Source organism: Pteropus vampyrus, unplaced genomic scaffold (assembly GCF_000151845.1).
Source record: "Pteropus vampyrus isolate Shadow unplaced genomic scaffold, Pvam_2.0 Scaffold217, whole genome shotgun sequence".
Classification (NCBI taxonomy): domain Eukaryota; kingdom Metazoa; phylum Chordata; class Mammalia; order Chiroptera; family Pteropodidae; genus Pteropus; species Pteropus vampyrus.
This window is the reverse complement of record NW_011888998.1, coordinates 3263527-3279745: the sequence shown is the minus strand read 5'-3', so window position 1 is coordinate 3279745 and position 16219 is coordinate 3263527. Positions and strand designations below refer to the sequence as shown.

Here is a 16219-nt window from a genome sequence, read left to right as displayed (position 1 = left end):
CTTCTTTTTTATGGGGAAATCGTTACCTTCTCTGCCCTTTCTTTTAAATAAAATTAATTTCAGAATATAGTTGTACAAAATGTGCTGTCATTTAAAAAGATAATGCTTTTCACCTACCATCAGGAAAGCAAAAAGCCATTCATTTCTCTAATGATCCTCTCCCTCCTCCCTTTCAAACTGACAATCTCTCAGCAAAAGAAAAAATATAGTTAAAAATAAGCCAATTGGATAGGGATGGGATACAGTTGTGACTAAGGACCAAAAGGAAACTGGTACACATGGGGATCAAATCCATAAACTGTTTTCCTTAGGATAAGCCTCAACAGCCAGTGTTACACAGTGTTCACAGTAACAAAAATATCACTACGGATAGTTCAAATTAATGGGAGCCAAAAATCTGAGTTCACACTGAGTACTCCCAAGTCACCTCATTTCTGTACATGAAACCAACATTCGAAATTTCTAGTGCATGTTAGCATATATTTGAAAAGTATTAGAAGATATTCACTAATATAGCACTTGCTAGTAAACCTGGGTTTATGCTATGTGGGGACCTTGGTCAATTCAATAAACTTCTTTAAAACTTGATAATCTCTATGTTAAGTTATCCCTCAGAAATTGTTCTATTAGGGAGAATAACTCATAAGGGTAAAAAACTCAAGATGGTGGTTAATGGATTCACAGGCAATTCATACCTTTCCATAAGGGACACCTGGTAGTACACAATGCATCAGAGTCTCAAACTCTCAAAGACACAAAAGAGCCACAGACTCACCTTACAAACTGATCTCGTCCACCTACTGCAAACTGGTGGGTATTAGCAGGATTAACATAGATTGTATACAGTCCCACTTTCTTCTCCTTCTCTTTTGTCACCACCAGTTTCCTTGAAGAGTAGAAAAGCATAAAAGTTATATTCTTCAAAAGATCCAGATGGTCACAGCAAGTGAGAGCAGAGAGAGTAATGCAGACATGGCTAATATTCTTATTTTCATTTGGAAAAAAAGAAAAAAGTGGTTATGGTTGTTCTAAACACAGGAGGAAGACAAAAACCGCCTTCACATATATTTACTACTACTTTGGGGATGGAAAAAAAAGTAGTGAAATCATTTTCTGGTGTTCCTCAAGAAGTATAAGTTAAAGGTATATGAAAGTATAGCTCCTCAAGTAGTCTGTATAGCTGGAGTCCAACATGATAACCAATCATTAAACAGACAATACTATCCACATCTTCCCATCCCTCATTTATAAATACATGTTCTCAATCATCTGGGAGCATGGAGTGAGGGGAGCATGAATCACAGAGTGGACATAAAAGACCTTTAAGGTCAGAGTCTATCTCTTAGATTCCAGAAGAATGTCACTTAAAATTTAGTGTTAAAAATGCAGAGAAATGACAAGCTATAGTTTTCTAGCACAAGGGCAATTCAAAGGAAAATAGCATTCTACTTCCCTTATCCGAAACAAGTTAAAAGAGGAAGTTCTTATGAAGATAGCTGTTCTTAAGGCTGGAAAATAATTTCTAAATTATTCTTCTAGTTTACCACAAAAAAAGGGGGTGGGGGAGGTCCTTAGAAGAGCATGGGGCCCTGAGGAAACACTATGAAATTCCAGAGTTTCAGAAAATTCTGGCTTTCAGCTATAATTTGTTCCAGCTTAAGGGTAACACTAAGAATACTTTCCCAGATCTAAGTGTTCAACCAGTCAAATATGACATCATAAAGATTAATAAATTTACGGAAAAGGAAAGACAGGAAAAAAAAGGAACTGGTCTTTAGCTTTCGTTTTTAATCTAAGGTTTTGCTCATTTTTGGTTGCTATGAAAACTGAAAGAAATATAACCATGACAACAAGTTTCTTGTAAAGAAACAATTTTAGCATCCTCTCTGCATGGTCAGTCACTCCAGCCTAGACCTGCTCTAGGCAAAGTGGAGAGATTTTATTTGATTTTAAAATCTCTATAGCCTTCCATCAAAAGAATAGTGTATAAAAGTCATTAAAAATTAATGTCATTACAGACAACACACACATACACACACACCCCTCAAAACAATAGGCAGAAAATATCGAAAAAAGAATTTCAGGAACACAACTAGCAATGGAAAAGAGGTAGCTCTGTCAGGTTTTAGACAGGGACAAGTAGTAGGAGCAAAAGCTGCTCCTTTTCACAAGACCATCTTATTTCCTCAGCAATTTGGATTTTCTGGAGAGGGTCGGACAAATATAAAAGTATGAAAGCTAAATGAAAAAAGTGTAAGAATTGATTATGAAGTACCTGCTCCACTGTCATATAATCCTGAAAAAGAGCTCAATCTTTCCATGTCTCAACGTACTCACCTAAAACAAGTAATTCTCTCTCCCAATGTAAAATGCACAGAGTATCTTGAGCTCTCTAGGGAACACGTAAGAGTGGCTATAAAAATAATTAATCATGGCAAAGGAAGGCAGCATATTAAACCATATAAAATAAATTACCAAATTTTGCCTTAAAATTTGTAGTTTTTTAATGAGCAGGTATGTTACAGCAAAAATGGAAAAATAATTATAGATCAGACCAAAGGATTCCTTTGAAGAATATCTGAAACTGGCTTCCACTAGCTGAAGGACTATCTACCCACAGATCCAAATCCAACTCTTTTTCCTGAGATGTTAGCCAATTTCACCAGCTTCCAGAGACTCAGCTATCATATACACAAAAGAAAAATTCCCTTATGCCAACTTCACACAATGCCTCTGAGATAAGCAGATGTCAGGCAGGCATCAGCTTAACACACAAGGATAGCTTAAATTTTCTGGCCATGACCTTCACATTCAGTCCTCCCACTTCATTCTAGCCTTCTACCACTTTTACAACCCCTAAAACGAAATCTCTTTGAAGGCTGTCTCTTATTTCCCAAATCCAGAATTTGGGCCTCTTCCTACTGTAAGTTTCTCCTACGTTTCCCCTCTTAGTTTCTAGTCCCATTGGTCATCTCTCAGCCAGATTTTTCTGCCTACATCATTTCATTCCAAATTCAATAATCTGCCAAAGTTATCTGCTCTTCCCATCACTAGAACCAGATTCCCAATTCCTTGTGGCCTAACAGTAGTTTTCCTCAGACCCTGATCCACAGAATATGATCTCATTCTGTTTCACAACTTTCTCTACCAGAACAGACTAAATAAACTCTTACCATTTTTCCCATCTTTGCCCTTCCCCTCCTCTCTTGAAAATTCACTAATGTCCCATTATCATCACAGAACCATAGAACTTTAGAACGGATAATAACACCATTCAGTTCAAGAGAATAAATGGTTTTCTGAAAGCTAAATAACTGCAGGATAGTACTAGAAGGCAGATCCCTTGTCACCCAAGCCTGTTCCCTTTCCAGTATAAACCCAGTATCTCTCAACCCTCATGCTCTTGAAGAAAAGTTTATATAAGTAACCACTATATCCTTTCCGCAAACCTAGAACATTTCCTTCATTCAATCAGTTTTTTAAGTTCTTCCACTCCCTAGACAACTTCTTCTATACTTATATCTAATATTAATCAGTCTTAAGATTATGTTCTCTAAATTAACTTGTCTTTTACATGTATGCTACGTAAATCAATGGCATCCCTTATTCAACACTGGTATTGACATTCGAGATTTGTCATTATAATTTTTAAGACTAACAAGACAATAAGTACTCTAGATGATGCACCAATGAGGTCATGGTTAAACAGACTGTAGTATGCCAATGCTGTAACAGATATGTCATGGTTAAAAATGAGGTAGTCCTTTGCAGTCTGATGGAGAAAAAGCTCTAAAATACATGCTAACATGAAAAAAGAAAATTGCAGAAACATGCATGTTTCTATACACATACATGTTTATATATGTATACATAAGTATTCCATTTATGGGGAAAAGTGTAAATGCATATATTAAGATACATAAAAATATACAAAATTCAAAAATTTTAACAATGATTACCAGTAGCCCAAAAAGTGGGGGGCAGAGGAGGTGTGCATGAGGGAGCGTTTACATTTTGTCCATATATTTTATTATTTGAATCTCTTACGTGAGAGAGACACAGATGCAGACAGACAGACACACACACCCACCCACCCACAAACCCACCTACCCACCCACGACTGCCTGGATCCAAACAAGATGCTATGATATCACACAGCTAAAAGGGATATAATTTATCCCATAAGTTTTAAATTCATGTAAAAATGAACTATGATATAATAGAGTTCTACTATAGCTACCAATACTTTTGTTCAAAATTTATCATTTACTTGTTTACATATTTTATAGGTAACTGAACTGATAACTACATAGGACCATATCTCTAAGCTGCTTTGTAGAGTAATATGCTTCTTGTGGAGAAGTTAAGTTGTACCTAAGTGAATAGAGTTATTAAAGCCCACATATAAGATAACTGAACCTTGCTTTAAAAATAAAGGTAGACTGAATAATACTTCACTGCTGACAAACAGACAAATAAGAACAAAGAAGTAATGAATTCCCCTAACCCCTGATCTGCTTCTTATCACAGGCACAAAGGGACCATTCTGATGGACCAGAAAGTTGAGCATTACCTAGGCCACGTGGAATATTTTTGAGGCCAAGAGATCCACTTCTGTAAAAATATGGTTGCTATACTTACGAAGCTGGTCTGTCTTGTCTGAGGTCAATGGTGAAGACAACTGCATCTTCACCTGCAGATAGGAACGTACAGGGAGAGTCTGGTTCCAGGGCCAACTGAAAGAGAAAAAAGGGAAAGGATGAGGTTTTTAAAGTTTAGAATTAGAGGTCATTTATCTTTAGGAAGAGCTGCATTTAAAATGCCTCATCAAAAAGTAAAAAAATAAAAAAAAAATTTTTAAAAAAAAGGTCTCATCTAGAAAAATGTCTTTGTAAAATCTCAGGAAAGGAGATAATTTAATAAGCTCACCCTCTCTGGCTCCGTGTGAATTACTTACAGCTTATTTACTCTATACTCTTATTTACTCTAAGTCAAAAGGACAGCTGATTAGCTATTTTAACTAAGTACCCAAAGGTTGTAAACAGTGCTACTAAAGGAAAACATTAGCCATTAGTGCTCATTCTCAAATTAAATCAGCTCCGCACCCTCAGGTGGGAAGAGAAATGGCACCCAAGTTTCATTCCCTACATCTCAGTTCTAAAAATTAGTTACCTAGTGGGTTGGAGGTATGCTTAAGATTCAGAGAAACAGGTAATTTCCACATTGCCAGAGCCATCTAGAAAAGGATACTCTAGGTCCAACTATGTATTTACTTAGGCTTTGTAAGAAGAGAGGACCATTCTCTTTCCATGGCATGAAAGAACTTGGTACCCACTCTGAAACTAGACAGCTCTTAGCTCCTCACTGACTGCCACCGTGACTATTTGGCTTATATTCCCTGGTCAATATAGAGCTTCCAAAAACAGTGCTGTTTGTACACTAAGAGTTGTAAGCAGAAAAGCTGAAGTTCTTACTTACGAGAAGCCAACCACTAGCACCTTGGAGTTGTTAATAAGATGTTCTAAATATGATCAGAGTAAAGTTTAAAGGTTTGGAAGGCCTAGGAGACCTCAAGCATCTCCAAACTAAACCCTTGGCTCACCTTAGGGATTAGGTATAATCAACTAAATACTGCATGTGTAAGATCTACAGATCTCTCAAATACTTGTTTTCCGAGAAGTTTAGGGTGGTGGTTGCTTTTCTTCCCTTCCAATCTACAAATCTTAGAACTGAAAGGAGGGAGGCAGGTGACCACACAAAGGGGACACAATGAGCAGAGATAGGAGAAGGCCTTGGCTGAGATCCAGAGGTACTGGATTTCACATCCTTTGAGTCAAAGGCTTACTTACCTTGTGGGACGCTCCCTTATGTTGGGCCACACGCTTTGTATTCTTGCAGCACTGTGTGGCAGACAACTCTGCTACCCGCACCTGCCCATCACGGGCACACATGGCCAGGGTGGAATCACCACTGTTAGGAAGAAACTTGGCCTGGTTGTTAAGAATAAAAAAAAGGTCATACAAGAAATTGAGGTGAATTTTGAGAGGAAAAAATGTGATGACAACCCCAACTCACCCCCTTTTGTTACACAACAGCTGGAAATTTAGCTTTCCTACTCTCACATAATTGGCTAAAGTCCAATTCCTTCCAAGATTTAAAGGAGACGAAAAGAAAAAACTTCTCTGATGTAAGAGAGCATTTTAGTTGACTCTGGAAGGTTAAGCAGGTATAGAATAAATGCTCAGGTGAACTAGAACTCTACCTACTAGGGGAGAAAAGTAAGGAAAAAAAGGAGGAAACTCTTGATTCAGGAAGCAAACACAAATTCACTACAAAGGAAAAGAAAACGAGAGAGGATGTTGGGGGAGGAAAGAGAACTTACTTAGGAATAAATGGCCAGAACCAGTATGATTTATTGGGCTGATGAGTAAAACCTCTAGAGAATAACAACATTAACTAACATTTATCAAATGTTTATTAAGTACCAAGCACAGTACTAAATGCTTAGCTTCTACTTATTTGATCCTTAAAATTCTGTTATTAGCCCTATATTATAGATAAATTGAAGACAGAGGTTAAATAACTTGCCTAAATTCACAAAGCTAGTAAGGAGTAGGGCCAGAATTTAAACCCAAGGAGTCTGGCTCAAGTGCCTCCTACCAGGGCACATGTATAGTTAAGTACCTTCCTGATGATTTCCAAGCACCCTACTTATCATGAGACTTCTGACAGTCTTTGTGCTCAAGAAAACAAAAGGTTGCCATTGGTCTTTCAGTGTATTTAGCTCGTCTAGAGTATCATGGGAGCCAAGGTAGGACTGAGTTCTGATGTCTAATTCCTATGACTATCAGCTACCACTCCAGGCAACAGCTCAGGTTTGTGTAACTCATGCCTGATTTTCTAAATAGCTATTTGGCTCCCTTGCCTCACCTGGAAGACATTGCTTTTGTGGCCACTCTCAAAGTCCAGTACCGGCTGCCGCCGCACCCAGTCCCAAACCACCACTTTCAGGTCATCGCTGCCACTGGCCAACCAAGTTCCACGCTGGTTAAAGTGCAGAGTATTAACACAACCAGTATGGCCCTCAAGCCCATGCTGCAGGCGGAAACGCTGCACAAATACTCTTGCACCACAAGCCTCATATACAAAGCGGGCACTTGAACCCAGCTCCCGCTCCCGAAGGGCTGGAAGGGCTTGCCAGCGAGGTCGGGGAAGGGCTGATGTTTCCGAGGACACCCAGTCCTCCAGGGCCCGCTCATCATCTGATGAGTCCTGGTCACGGTTGGCCCGCTTGCGCTGTACACGACGCCGAGGATGCTCTTCTTCCTCCTCCTCTTCCTCCTCCTCTTCTTCTGAGCGATCATGGATTTGATTTTCATCATTGATGGAGTAATGGCCAGTGTCCTCCATGCTGTCAGAGTCTTTGTCTTCACCTGAGCTCTCTGTATCTGTGCCTCGACTTTCCGTGCTGGTGCGGTTGGGGCCACCATCATCCCCTGTCAAGCTCAAGCTGAGGTCTGAGGCCTCCACTTCAATGCCTGAAGATGTCTCCCTCCCCTCTTCAGCTCCAGACATCTCTTCTGGACTGCTAGACAGGCTTCCTGCATGTAAGTGAAAAATGGGTAGGTGAGAGGAAAAAAGGAAGAAATACAAAAGTGATCAGAAGCATTTTCTCTCCTTAGTCTAAGAAATTATCATATGAAAAAGCCCAGAAACCAACTTTGCTCAAAGAGTTTTCATTACAAATGCTTATAGAGAGTACCTTTTGAGGGGGAATCTTGTAAAGGACAAGAAATTTAAACGATTAAGACCAAAGCCACACATGAATAAAGGTATTTCAACAGAAGTGAAGAAATGCAGAACCTAAGATTATGATAAATTCTTGAAAGGCAAAGCATTGGCAGATTTGGATGAAAGTATGCTTGATACAACTACCTTAGGCTCTGTTCTGCTGGATGGGCATCCATTAGTTACAGCAAATAATTTAACTAAATATAAGAAAAAGAACAGCCATCCTCACAAGAGGTAGCATAGCCATCTTCTTAGAGAAGGATGGAAAACAACTGATTAAAATCACTCTGACAGTGGATGTGGAGTTGAACTTTTTCCCACCTAAGAAAGCACCACTACTACTTTCTGCCTCCTAAATCCTAAAGTTTCTTTCCCCAATGTCCTAAAAGTCCACTAAGAATCCAGAAGGAAGTAGAAGTGACAAATGAGAATTGTGATCATTTGAGTGGGTTCTTGCTCACTTTTTGCTAATAAATGTATTCTTACTTCCATTAATTAAATAACTTTAATATTATTTTTAGTTATACAAACTGTTTATTGAGACAAAGTTCTATCAGGAAGCTACATAAAAATGCTAAAAAGGAAGGGTACTATAGTGGTACCTGAGAGAAAAGTTCATCATCTTTAGGTCTGCCATGTTGGTAGCTAAAAAATAACTGGGTCATTTTGAGTGATATAGTCCCTTCCAATTAAATACTGCATTCTGCTATCAAACAACAGCCAAATCATATTCCAATAAACACTTGGCAATGTTCTAGACCACAATTTCTAGCCTAAGGTCAAGGTGTGAAGAAAGGATGGGGGAAGGAGAATTTTAAACAATGCTCAAGGCTTTCTTTCCTTAGATGACTACGAATTTTATCTTTGCCAAAAGTAAAGGCTGTTAGGAAACGCAGACCAGCTATGGATGACTCTGGTATGAGCTATTCAACTCTAATACTACACTGATGTTTAAGGATTCGACAGATTGAAGCACCTTATTGCTTAGTCATCTGGATTACAGCAGTAATTTCTGAAACTATCTGCAGCAATAAAACCACTTTCCAATGAACTCTTAGGCAAGACCCAATAAAGAAAACAGGTTCAAATACTGATAGAAGGTTGGGAGACACATAAACAAAGCTCTCTTCAAAAAGCATTTCAACTAAGAACACAGTGTGAAAACAAATGGGCTAAGAAGAGGAAAAGTGCAGCAATTTGTTCTGAGGAATCACATTTGTTGAGACTGAAATATATGCTGAGAAAGATTAATAGTATGGTTTTCTTTGTTTTGTTTTTGTTTCTAATAGTATGGTTTTTTTAAATGCAACTGGATTTAAGATTGGGAGTGGTGAGAAGAGATAAAGTACTACACCTACCACTTCAGGTGGAGAAGGAAAAATAAAACTTCAGAACTCCTAGCATTTATTGTTAAAATTATGATCAACTTTGGGGGCTCTATCACATTAACATAAAGGCCAGAGCATATCACAAGCTCAGCAAGAGGACCCTATAGTCAATGGCCAGATCTAGCTCAAGGGTTGGTAAGTTTTTTCTGACAAAAGCCAGGTAGCCATATGGATCTCTGTCACAACTATTCCACTCCACTGCTGTAGCACAAAAGCAATCATAAAGACTATGTAAATAATGGGGCATGACTGTGTTCCAATAAATTTTATAAAAACATTGGCAAACTGGACTTAGCCTGCAGGCCATTGTCTGCCAATCCCTGATCTAGGTAATGGCCAAACTCTAAATCAATTGTACACCTCAAACCCCTGTACAACCCCATGTCTTGCAACTAAGTCCAGTGAAAAATCTGAATCACCTTCCTTTACAGAAGATGAATAAATAGTGGTAAGAAAAAGGAGGCACTAAAACAGCATGTTGAAAAATCTCATTTTCCTTCCTCAATTTCATTACTCTGCCAATCACATCGACTAGACTTTAGCCTATTATCCTGCCTTGCAAAGTACTGAGGGATGGACGCTGTGCTGCCCAAATATATCATCCATTTGAAAGACATTTCTCTAGTTTAGAAGTTGGCTCAGAGTTGAAGCATTGGTAGCATAACCCAGGTAGTAGCTAACTTTATCAGAATCTTGATATCCTGCCTTGAAATCTGCCCTAGACCCATTGATTTAACACTTAGTAGCAGCAGCAAAAGGTGGAAGGAAGGGAAGGAGGGAGGAGGGAGAAAGGCAGGCCGGCAGGATCAATTCTAGTTGTTTTACCTTATAATTTCATCTCTCCTCTAACATCTCTATCAAACTATGATCTATCATGGAAAGAGACTTCTCATAACTAGGGAACCTCACCTTCCCAGCCACTCCTTTGTTCCCACCATCTTTATTAACAGCATCTCCTAGGTTTGATCCACCGTTACTACCTTTCAGAATTCCAAACCATCTGACCTCTTAGAGGCACAGTTCTATTACTGATTTTCTGAAAACAATCAGATAAAAGTTGAAGGAGCAAAAGTACCAGACGGTGCAAGGTGTTTCCTGTGTAGTTTCCTGTACTCAAAACAATACAAGAAGGGTTCGTTCTTAGGAAAGGTTTCCCTCCCTCCACTAAAATCCAAGTCTCCACTCTCTCTAGGGGAAGAGAACCTCAGCTGATAGCAAAAATAGCTTCTCCTTCATTTTGGCCCCTTACCATTAGCTAAGTCTGTTTTGCCATCTGTGCTGCTCCCTTTGCTGGACATCTTGAATGACGTTTACTGTAGCCAGCCTGGATTTGGAAGAGGAAGAAAATGAAACAATCATGAAATAATCTGGAAAAGATGATAAAAGGAATAATGAGATTTAACAATGTATAGCCTTTGTCATTTTTATAAAAATGATTTTTGTGTATGTGCTTAAACAGGGCTTCTTGGCTGAACATCATACCAGATTCCCTTCCCCCCGCTCCATGTATAAACTTTGTAAAGAGACAGACATATCTTTGGGAAGTCAACTGCAATCTCTTTACTTTACTCACTGAGTAACTGGTAGTGTTTTTCTCAGATGGAAAAGAGGGAACTGAAATAAAACCTGGAACAGCAGGCATGTATCATGTGACAGGTACTGCAAGAAGAGAGCCTTAACTCAATACAAAAAGCTAGCTTCAGCACTGCCCTCTAGGCAAGAATCTTCCACTGCTAATATTAGTCATATGTATCCACAAACTCTATAAAACACTGTCTTCACAACATGAAGAGGCAGGTCAGACTATATCATTTTACACAAACCGACAGATCAAAGAAATCAAGCTCAAGGAGTAAGAGCTTGGGCTTTATGTTCACTCACATGCCTAGCTTGAAACTTATGGGCAACGATATTATACGAAGTAGAGCCTAATTAGAACTCAGAAGCCCCCTACCTAAGAAAGAACATAAAGGGTCCCCCCCGCACTTACGACTAATAATTGTCAGTCACCAAATGCAAAACTGAAGAAAAAGGTGACATTTCCATTAAACCATCTCAGTCTATTTCATAAAATGACAATCATTATTTCACCTAATTCCACTAACTTTCGACAGATCTGTCTTTCTGGCAAAGCCCTCACTAGGAATCAGCTTTTTTTTCTTTTCTGTCACTGTAACACATTATTTTTTCAGGGCCTCACTCCCCTAGAGCAAAGAAAAATATTATGTAGACCAGAATTTTGTTAAGCCCTTTCACTGCCTTGGACAAAAGACACTGGGTAAAAGATAAAATATGATTATGACTACAATCCTTATACCCAGGCACTCTGGCCTCTCATCTTTCAAAAGCCTTTTCATTCCCATAATTATCACAGAACCATCCCCATCCTTATCCTTATCTCCTCCTTTCCCTTACAGAAATCCAAAAAAAGTGTCCTCTGCCAAGAGACAGCTGCCCAAAGCTTACTCATAGTAGGCCTAGGCAGAGGAGTGGAAATAATGCAAGAGCAAGACCAAGGCTGAATTTGAGGGAGGAACACCTGGAAGGATGATGATGAAAGATGAAGCCAAAAAAAAAGAACAGATTTGTGAAGCAACATAAAGGAAAACAGTGAAGAGCTGTTTGCAGAGCAACCTGTTTTCCTCCTACTTCTCTGATATATTTTTGTACAGCATTCCTCACATTGCACTTGTTTTTCCCTCTTAGAAGTCCCTGTTTATATTCTTTAGTATCTCAGCAATATCTTCTTACTCACATAGGGTTTTAATTAATTACATTAATTGCAAAAATGGGGGAAACTGCACTACTGTTAAGATTAAAAAATAAGGTCATAAGCTTACATGGTCAATTGGGAACACATCTAATGTCTTCTCACCTTCAGAATCAAAACTGTCAACCATACTATATTTCTCACCCTACTATTATCCACTCTCAGAGAAAAAATCAGCTCCAGAGAACCTTTCTCAAAACTGAATCTCATCAACTTCTATAGAAGCCCGGACTGTCTGAACTTTAGACTCACTGGCTCTAGAAAACACATTTGTTTTCCCAGCCACCATGGCCAGGAGAAAACAAAGCCTAGTTAACCCACACCCAGAGGCTGCAGACCTCATCTTTTGGAGATACTGGTTTAAGGTTCTTGCAAGAAGAGATCTCCTCTTTGAGGAAAAACGTTGACCAAATTTATTGCTAAATTCAGAAACAGAGAAAACCCTGTGAATGCTTATGTCAACTCTGTTTAATCAGTAAGTCGATAGGCAGATAGCTTCTAAAGATCGCATTTTAGGGGCCACAGAATTTAGCAAAATTGTCTTAGACTGAAAATTTAAAGTCCAAGACTCTAGTATCAGCTAAGCCATTAACATATGTTGTGACCTTAGATGAGCTGCTTACTTGTCTCTGGACTTCATTTTCTTCTTTTGTACAATAGTATCAGTAATTCTGGAGATGGTAAAGGTAAACAGAATTACATGTTAAAACTTTTGCAGAAGGATGCTCTAGAGCAGTGGTCTCAAAACTGATTAATAAACTTCCATCAGTGAAAACTCTGAGCATGAACTTTCAATATGTGTATACATACAAACATTTAATCAATTCACATTAAATATTAAGCTTAATTTTTCTAGAAAAAATAGAAATTTCAACACTTTTTCTGTATACCACTGGATCATCTTCTATACCCCTTGGGGTGCATACATTCCCACTTCAAGGGACCACTTCTCTAGAAAGCCAAGAACAATGACAATAGTAAAATTCAACTGCTTAGGGGGTGAACTGTTACTCTTATCATATAAACTCCTCAAAATGAAGAAATTTAAAACACTCTCAACTCTAAGGCAGGAATTAAGAGCCTAAGTGCCCACATTAAAGCAAGCTAAGATGCTATGACTGTCTCAAGTATAGGGGCCACTCTAGAATCTCATCCATCACCAAAAATACCACCTTATTTGTAAACTGAGGTTAGGGACCATACTTGACCCAAACTATCTTCCTCATTCTTTAATGCACTACATTCCCAACAAATGCTTGATTAATTTCCAGGTAAAATCTAGTCCAGAGCAAACCAATCTGAGCTTGGAAGAGTTGATGAGCTCACTGCCCCAGGTAGCTGGGGGAGTTTAAATTAGATTGGCTCTACTGCCTGTACTCTAAAAATAACTACAATCCCTGTCAAACTGAAGGTTAAAGCCTAAGCTATTGGGGGATGGGAGAAAAAGATGCAGGTGTCATTTTAATTTCTACCTAAGAAATTCCAGTGATCTGAATTTTTCTTGTCTTAATTTAAAAAGGCCTTAAGTTTTTAACCAAATACATGACAAAATATTAAGTAATATTCTGTAGTCTATGAAAACATAACTTTACCTTACCTCATGCCCAATAGAACTTCATCATCTAAATATTAGTCCTGGATTCCTTTACTAAGATCTAAACTCATTTTCAGTGAGTTCCCATGTGTTACATAATCCCAAGGGAGTTAGTACAATAAGTAAGCATACTCTGTCAATGTCTCCCATTTAAAATTAATGGGACTGCTTCCTTTCCCTAATATAGATAAAAGATCGGTATAACAGACTATATATATTAGGACAATAGGACATCCGAATGCAAAAACATATATACAAAAAACTTAATTCCTACATTTGTACAGTATACACAAACTAACTCGAAATGGATCATCGGTCTAAATGTGAAAGCTAAAATAATACAACTTCCGCTAAAATAATACGACTTCCAGAATAAAACAAAGGAGATAAGCTTTATGACATTGGGTTCGGCAAATATTTCTTCGGATAGGACACACATACAAAAAAAACACAAACCATCAAAGAAAAAATTAATTAACTGGATATATAGAAATTAAAAATCTATTCTTCAAGAGACACGGTTAAAAAAATGAAAAGATGAGCTACAGACTGGAAGAAAACATCTGCAAAAAACATTTAATTAAGGACAGCAACCAGAATATATTTAAAATCTCTCACAACTAAATAATAATCACTTGAAAAGATGTTCAACACTATTAGTCATTAGAGAAACAAAAATTAAAAACACAATGAAAATCCTTTACACACCTATTAGAATGGTTAAAATTTTAGAAAGCTTACTTTATCAGGTGCTAACAAGAAGTAGGACAACTAGAATTCTCATACACTGCTAGTAGAAACGCAAAATGGTAGTCACTTTGGAAAACAGTTTGACAGTTTCTTATAAACATACTTACCATACAACCCAGAAATCCCATTCACGCATGTTCTCAAAAATGAAAATATATGTCTACCCAAAACCTGTAGGTGAATGTTTTGGTGGCTTTATTTAGCTTCATCAAAAACTAGAAACAAATGTTCTTCAGCTTGGTCATGAATAAAACAAACTGTGGTCCATCCACACAATGGAGTATTACTGAGCAATAAAAATGAATGAACTACTGATACACAGAGCAACACATGTGGATTTCAAATATATCATGCTAAGTAAAAGAAGCAAGATTCAAACAGCTACATAATATGATTCCATTTATAGGACAATCTGGAAAAGATAAACTTCAGGGACAGGACAGATCATTTGCTTGGGGTTAGGGATGGGGGAAGTGGGCATAAGAAAACTTTTTGGAATGGAAAATGTTCTATGCCTCATTCGAGGTGGTATTGCATGACTATGTAATTGTCAGAATCCACAGAATGGGTCACTAAAAAAAGGGTAAATTCTACTGTACATATATCATATCCCAATAAATCTGGCCAAAAAAAGAGAGAGAGAGAGAAAGAGAGAGAATGAGAGAAGGGGAAGAAGGGGGAGAAATCATGCAAAGTATTAAATGACAGATAAAACCCAACAATTAAAAATACTAAATTGTCAAGGCTGTGATTATGAACAGAAGTTACCTAAAGTGGTCAATATGCTACAGTAAATGAGAGAAAAATGTCAGGTCTTCTTATTTAAAAATTAAAGTGCAGAATTATTTTTGCTGCAACCAAAGCTGTCTGTAGGATTTAGCAACAATCACATTTGAGGCAAGATGAACTCGTAAGGCATCCAATCTTATGGACAACTAAGACAATCAGAGGCTTAAAATAGTTCAAAGTCATTCTAGTGATTGCACTCTGTATACTTATGCTTTTCATTTTTATTCTTAAATTTCTCTCAAGTTCATCTTAAGTCCTTTGGAGTCTATAGTCTCTGAAAACTGATAACTCTACCTTACCTCATGCCCAATAGAACTTCATCATCTAAAATATTAATCCTTTATTCCTTTACTAAGATCTAAACTCATTTTCAGTGAGTTCCCATGCATTACATAATCCCAGCATTCTCTCAAGCCAATCCAGCAGTCTTGTCTGGCTGCCTTCATTCTGCAACTCAAGTGCCCAAGTCTCCTACATAGACATCCATATTTACATGATACAAAGTTTTAGAATTTCTTCTGAAACTAAACGGTAATGGTAGAAAATACTTCCATTATTAGTAAGACAGATATCTGAGAACCACACAGTCCCTGGTTCCTCTTGGGAGGACAGATGTCCCATACCACTCATAACTGAACAGTTGTTCAGGGCTGAGATCCATCCAAAGTACAAATTTGCTTTTCAGTCCTAAGTCCCACAGTCCATCTGGAATCAACCAGTCCTACTTTCCCCATGCCCAATTTTTGTTTTCAAGCTGAAAGAGGTTTAAATTCATTCCTCTTACCTTGCTATTTTTCTACTTTACAATAAACACTTCTCCAAGCCAACTTTCCTGACTCCTGCCACCAGCCACTTGCCAGCTTCCTATTTATGGCATTGATTTCCTCTGGGCACCCAGCCACTCTAATAATACAGTGTTTATTAATCAGACAGAGACCCTCAGGCACTCAAATTCAAAGGATGACCCGCGGCCCCCACCCCCCGCCCCAGGAAGCTGAGACTATATAAAACATGTTTATAAGGGAACAGGCCTTTAGTTCTGTGACTCTCTATTAAGTACTTGGAGGAGTTAAAATATACTACACTATCTCCTCTGGTAAACTGGACAGAGGAGCAGAAAGAAATTATGAATGTTTC

The 16219-nt window shown here is 38.1% G+C and overlaps 1 protein-coding gene across 7 annotated transcripts in view; it reads right to left on the bottom strand.

Moving 5' to 3' along the window:
- Positions 1–16219, bottom strand: part of DCAF8 (DDB1 and CUL4 associated factor 8) — a 36167-nt gene that overhangs the window by 12279 nt on the left and 7669 nt on the right. For 5 of the 7 annotated variants that reach the window (XM_011373072.2, XM_011373073.2, XM_011373071.2 and 2 more), the window contains 5 exons: positions 10429–10503; positions 6931–7601; positions 5850–5990; positions 4642–4736; positions 776–886 (listed from right to left, as the gene is read on the bottom strand). In XM_011373072.2, the coding sequence (XP_011371374.1) occupies positions 776–886; positions 4642–4736; positions 5850–5990; positions 6931–7601; positions 10429–10477 (1067 nt within the window). In that variant the 5' untranslated portion in view covers positions 10478–10503. Of the gene's footprint in view, positions 1–775; positions 887–4641; positions 4737–5849; positions 5991–6930; positions 7602–10428; positions 10504–12572; positions 12621–16219 lie in introns of all 7 variants that reach the window. The other 2 variants (XM_023538305.1, XM_023538304.1) reach the window with 1 other exon arrangement.